The sequence below is a fragment of the Bacillus rossius genome, chromosome 1 (assembly GCF_032445375.1).
Source record: "Bacillus rossius redtenbacheri isolate Brsri chromosome 1, Brsri_v3, whole genome shotgun sequence".
Taxonomy (NCBI): Eukaryota; Metazoa; Arthropoda; class Insecta; order Phasmatodea; family Bacillidae; genus Bacillus; species Bacillus rossius.
The window spans coordinates 39,004,502-39,010,501 of record NC_086330.1 but is presented as its reverse complement, the minus strand read 5'-3'; the positions used below and the strand labels follow the sequence as shown (position 1 = coordinate 39,010,501).

General features: G+C 39.4%; 1 protein-coding gene across 1 annotated transcript; it reads right to left on the bottom strand.

The window, feature by feature from the left end:
* Positions 1-957: 957 nt before the first annotated feature.
* Positions 958-4,695, bottom strand: LOC134528428 (pro-resilin-like). Its single transcript, XM_063362037.1, has 3 exons — positions 4,657-4,695; positions 1,607-2,434; positions 958-1,523 (listed from the first exon to the last, which is right to left on the bottom strand). Exons 1-3 carry the CDS (start codon positions 4,663-4,665, stop codon positions 1,266-1,268), a joined length of 1,095 nt encoding a protein of 364 aa, XP_063218107.1. The 5' UTR covers positions 4,666-4,695; the 3' UTR covers positions 958-1,265.
* Between the last annotated feature and the right edge of the window lie 1,305 nt (positions 4,696-6,000).

Genomic DNA, 6,000 nt, shown 5'->3' with positions numbered 1-6,000 from the left:
TATCGCATCTATAGCCCAGTTATCTACAAATTAATGCATTGTGTTAATTAATTCAAATAATTGAAGTATATGCATAAAATAATGTTGTTTTATGCAGTCGATAATATTTCGTTTTTATTTTTATTAAAAAAAGCATTCAAATTTGTTAAACTCATGGCCATAGTTCAAATTCAACCAATAGGAGGTTTACAAATCTGAGAATAAATAAATGTACAGTATAATTTACATAAATCTTGCATTGCCAAAATTTTCTTTAAAATCAATTTTGAAGTAACAGATTATTTCACAAGTATGTTAAGAATATGCATTAAATAATTTATAAATATATGAAATGAGTATGTTCATGATTTTTATTATAAACTCCAGAAATATTTATTTCTAAAAATTAAGAAAATAACAGTAATACATCATACTTAATATTTATTTGAAAATATTGCAATTCACAATTGTAGGAGTATGATAAAAAAAATAATTCTATTTTATAGTCACCGATAACTTAAAAGGTTCATGTGATACGATATTATGAGAATATAAACTTAAAAAATGGAGTCAATCAACTGAAATTGCAATTGTCACTGTTTAAGCAATAAAAATTGAAGCATAATGTCCGTGTATATCCTCACTAGGGTGCATATAATTATCTTTCAAGAGTAGCAACATCTTAAAATCACAGTTTTTACAAAAATGTAGGATAAGAGTACATACGACAAATGTACCTGTCTTTTGGTATGTCTCACCTATTGTCGTAAAATTATATTGCAGGCCGAAATTTTTGAATAACGATATAAGTAAAGTTGAACAGTAAGTATGAATACTGAGACAGATACTCCAAAGAATTAATGTCTTCAATGGTACTTATTCAATGGTTTTTTATAAATATTTACGTCTACAAAAAAATTGTTTTTTAACTTTAGAAAAGTAAAAAAAAATGAACAGGAACATAAATGAGACACCATATTGCAAAATAAAAAAAACTTTATTATTTTAATGTTAATAAATTAAATAAATAATTATTTCAGAACTCACTACATAATCCTAAAAAAAATCTAGATAAGAAATTATACAATTTATTTTCCTTCGATTGTTTTAAACATTTACTACATTCATTAACTATAAACGTTTAAAAAATATTTTACAATCAGTTTAATTGCCCGCATTGTGTATTTGTATACCCAACTTAATATATAGCTAAGAATCCAATGGCAATATGTGCCCAGGCCGTTGTATTTACATTATTACTCAATAAAATAGCTGTAAAGTTGTCATCAATACGGTCCCTGCAGCGCCCTGGAGGCGGGGTACGGCCCGCCGGCGCCCCGCGACACAGCCGTCTCCTCGTACCGCACCTCGGGCTTGTAGCCCTCCTCGTCCGCCTGATACTCCACCACCTGCAGCCGCCCGTCCGGCAGCAGCACGCGGTACGAGCCCTGGGCGGTCTCCAGCTGCCGAGTCTCCTCTTGCCCGAACTCGCTACCCGACTCCTCGTCCTGCACGGCGTACGAGAACTGGTAGTTGGCGGGCTCCTGCAACACACGCCACGTCCTCACTGCGCCGTCCCTAGCCGCCAGTGTACTCACACACATGTGAGCAGGCGGAGACTACTCACGGCTAGAGGGTCCTCCTGGGCGCTGTAGCCGGCGAGAGGAGCGCCGTACTGGGCGGCCGGCAGTCCGGAGTTGCGGGAGAAGTCGGCGGGGGCGCCGTACGTGTTGGCGAGGCCAGACCTTCCGGCGGCGGGCGCGCCGTACTGGGCGGAGAGACCGTTCACTCCACCAAACCTGCTGGAGGCGGCGGGAGCACCATATTGGCTGGAGAGACCGTTCAGTCCACCAAACCTGCTGGAGGCGGCGGGAGCACCGTACTGGGTGGAGAGACCGTTCAGTCGACCAAATCTGCTAGAGGCACTGGGAGTACCGTATTGGGTGGAGAGACCATTTACTCCACCAAATCTGCTGGAGGCACTGGGAGCACCGTATTGGGTGGAGAGACCGTTCACTCTACCAAACCTGCTGGAGGCATCAAGACCACTGTACTGGGCAGACAGAAAACCAGAGCTCCTAAAGGATCCAGAAGCAATTGGTGCCCCATACTCAGACGAGAGTCCATTGGCCGCAGAAAATCTTCTTTGTTGTTCCTGCGCGCTGTATTGCGTTGAAAGGGCACCGGCACCTGCAAACCTGATGCTGGCTGCAGGAGCGCCGTACCGGACCGACGGAGCATCGGCGCCGAGGAAGCTGTTCGGAAGGGACGGCACGCCGAAGACGTCCCGAAAGCGGCCTGACGCAGGTCCCGGGGCCCCGTACCGAGCTGAGGGTGTGAACCTGCTCCCTGTCGCCGGCAGTCGTCGCGCGGCGGCGCCCGGGGGAAGGTACTGGCGCCCGATGGGGGGCTCGGCTTGCGCGGCCACTAACGCCAAAGCGATCAAGAACAAAGTCTGCAACAAAAAAGAAAACAGGATAGTTTAAGAAATTACCAAAATCTTGAATGTACCCAGATTTTGGGCTTTAGTGGCTTAAGTCCCAAACTATTTCCTAGCTACTGGGCTATGACCACAATCATGTAAATAATGGCGTGACCAATATTTAGCATACGTTGTTGCTATTTGCATCCATGAAGGTGGCTGTAACAAAGTATGCCAAAACCTTCGGGAACACCATCAGAAGCAAAGAAGAAGTAATTTTTTTTCCTTTCAAATATATCTACACCAAGTTATTGCTTCTACATGATTATTGAATTTATATATTTAATTATATTTTATTCTCTTTTAATATGAAATGTGATATCGTATGGTAAGGTAGTGGATTCTCATTCCAGACTTCTAAGTTGCAAATTATGGTCCAGTCATTCTGAATTAATTTCTCGTGGTTTCTCAATATCAATCCATAGGCCATGACCAATTCCTTTTCCAATATCCCTGGTATATGTCGTTTTTGACGTCTTACATGTCCTCGCTTTTGAAGAGACTTTTAGTAAAAAATAAATATATATTTAACATTTTACATGCATTTTTTCAATGTAGTGTTTATAAAACTGGACTAGAGATAACATTACCCAGAGCACAAAGTTTGTAGCCTACATAAGCATTAGTATTTATTTATATAGAGTTCAGCTGCGTTAGTGTGATTCAAATGCTGCCTCGTTAAAAAGAAATTAACGATGCAATTTCGTAAATGGATACTATTACAATACAAGTTGTAGTAAAATTAACATTTCCGGTTGCAGTTTTGTTCTTAGGAAATAGATTGAAGTTTCAATAGCTAGGAATCATGTGAATTTTTGTCATATTGCATTTTAAGGAAAAGATTCACTGCAATAATCTGTTGTGTATTAGTGGTTACTGCAACATGGTTTAACCTTCATCACTCAGCCACAATTGCTGGATACAACTTGTTCATCTGCTTTTCATTTTATTGTAATTATGTGATGTTACAGCGATTCTCAGTTTTGTTCGAGATGTATAGTTCTTACTGGATTCTTCATTGCAAACAGGCTTATTTCAGCCCTGATTAAGACAAAATCGTTGCCCTGGTTGAATGTCACTGTCTACATTAGATTTCGATAAACATTCTCATACCCTTTCCCTCCCCTAAAGCTAAATTTTGGTACTTAATGGTTAAATATTTCGCTTCTGACATTCAAAATGATAGGAATATTACCGAGAACATATGATTTAGAAAAAATTTGAAAGATCACTGTCTACATTAGATTTAACAAAACCACCCCATAAAGCAGAATGTTATTTTTCCACCCCCTAAAGTGGAAGTTAGGTCTTTTGGATTAAATTTTTCCCAACTGACAGAGAAATTAAAATGAAGATTGGGCCTACTTACTTATTGTTGAACTGACATTTCTTTGGACGCGATGAGGGTAAAATTTCGAAGCCAAATTTTAATGCAACGTTTTCGTGAAATAATTTGTCAAACGTTTTTGAGGCGAAAAAGACAGAGTATAGGCACTCGCCCAAATAAATATAAAGCGAGCACTATGATATATACATTGCTGGTCTCGTTTTCGTTCTCCTCTTTCTGCGATGATTCGTCCCCCACCCACAAGAAAATAGAAACAAGAGAGATTGATGAACGAAAGAATAAGACAGAGTGTGTGCGCATGCGCTTGTTTCAGAAAAAAAAAATATATATATATATAGGTATTCTATAGATTCAGCTGTGAGTGCCTTGAATTTTATATTTGTTGCCAGAGCGCTCGCATTCCTCATTATTCAACCAGCCGCGTAGAAAACGCTGTTGAGTCAGTCCCTGTATTTCACGCATAGATAGGGTTACCTGTTATGAATTTCATATTTCGTAAAGAGATTTGGCGTGTTACAAATGGCTTAATTGTTTGAAGAAACAGTAACACGCACGGTTTTTCTTTATATTGTGATTATTTAAACTGTGAGTAATATTTATTTATGAATAATCATTATTGATTGATCAATAATTATTGATATTCTGAGCAGTTATTTGAAATAATAGTTTTGCTAATTATTATTTATTTAGAAAATTGTCTTTTTCCTCACTTTCACTAACACTTTCTGCCTCTTACCTCTTACCTCTTAAAATATACTAACGAGTCGAGGTTTGAAGTTTCACTTCTATCACGTGTACTGACTTACACGCACTGTAATGTGTTACTCCAAAAGGAAATCTCGCTTACCTTCGCCATGTTGCGTTCTCCGGTGGCGAGGCGAGTGTGTTGTGGACTGGAGGAGAGTCTTTCTGCCTTTATATACACGCACGTCGGCGAGCGGGCCCAGGGATGTCCTGCCCATCGCTCATCCCTGTCAGGCTAATCACGTTCGGGCGGGATGGAGAGTCAAATAATAATAATAATAATGCGAACGGCGAGAAACGGGTCGCTGCGGTTGGGCGAGAGCAGACGGTGGCGATCGTGCGGTTGTATCGCGCACGCGGCTGTTGGGAAACCAGAGCGGGTCCTCGCGGCAGGGGGAGCCTGCGAGTCATTGAACCACAGTCAGAAGCCCGAATAACCCACGGTCGTGCATCTCCTCATTTCTTTTTTTAAAATATACTTCTTTAGGTGCGTTGTAAAAGAATGTTCAGAGTGAATTTTTTTTATTTTGCGCACACCAAAAAACTAAATTTTCACAGGATGAAAAAAAAGTATATCTACATTTCAAATAAAAAATAAAGATGTGCTTTTAATCTTATATGTTATCTTTAAAAGATTTGTGCAATGGGAGCGCATGACTTGATGTAAGTTTTTGGACATACGCCATTGCTAAGACCTTTTTCTGTTGAAGAAAAACTAATAAATAAAATAAATAAAAATACACAAGAAAGACAAAAAACACACAAAATTAAGCAAACAATTGCTGTTGTCAACAAGAATATAAACACCACAAAATATTCCGAAACGGAAATATGGTCAACAAACAAAGAAAAAACATTGAAAAAAGTACTAAGCGAACAAAAAAACACACAAATGATGACAACACAAAAATATTGAAACCAAAATAATTCAGCACAACAGTCGCACCTGTGTTTCCGTACCATGTGCGTCTCTGCCTGAGGACGGGAGCAGATAGCAGTTCCCAAAACGTCGCTTGTTTTTGTTTTGGTAAAACTATTGTATTTTTTTGTCTTTTCGTTTTGTCGTGTTTTTGTCTCGTTTCAACTGTTGAAAAATGTTATTGTAAATATTAGTTATTAAAAGATCAGCGTGAAAAACAGTTCGATGCTGCCTCTTTGAATACTTTTGTTGCAAATAATGTAATGAGCAACTACTCACTGTTGAACGAAAGAACATAAATGGTCGAATTAATTGGTCAATTGCAGCACAACAATGGGAATTTCTCTTTTGGACGCACCAGGCGGCACTGGAAAAACATTCCTCATCTCATTGACACTTGCGCGCATTCGATCACTTAATGATATCGCGCTGGCAATTGATTCATCAGGCATTGCAGCGACTTGGCTTGATGGTGGTCGGACTGCACATTCTGCACTAAAGTTGCCATTGAACTTTCACACAAATCCA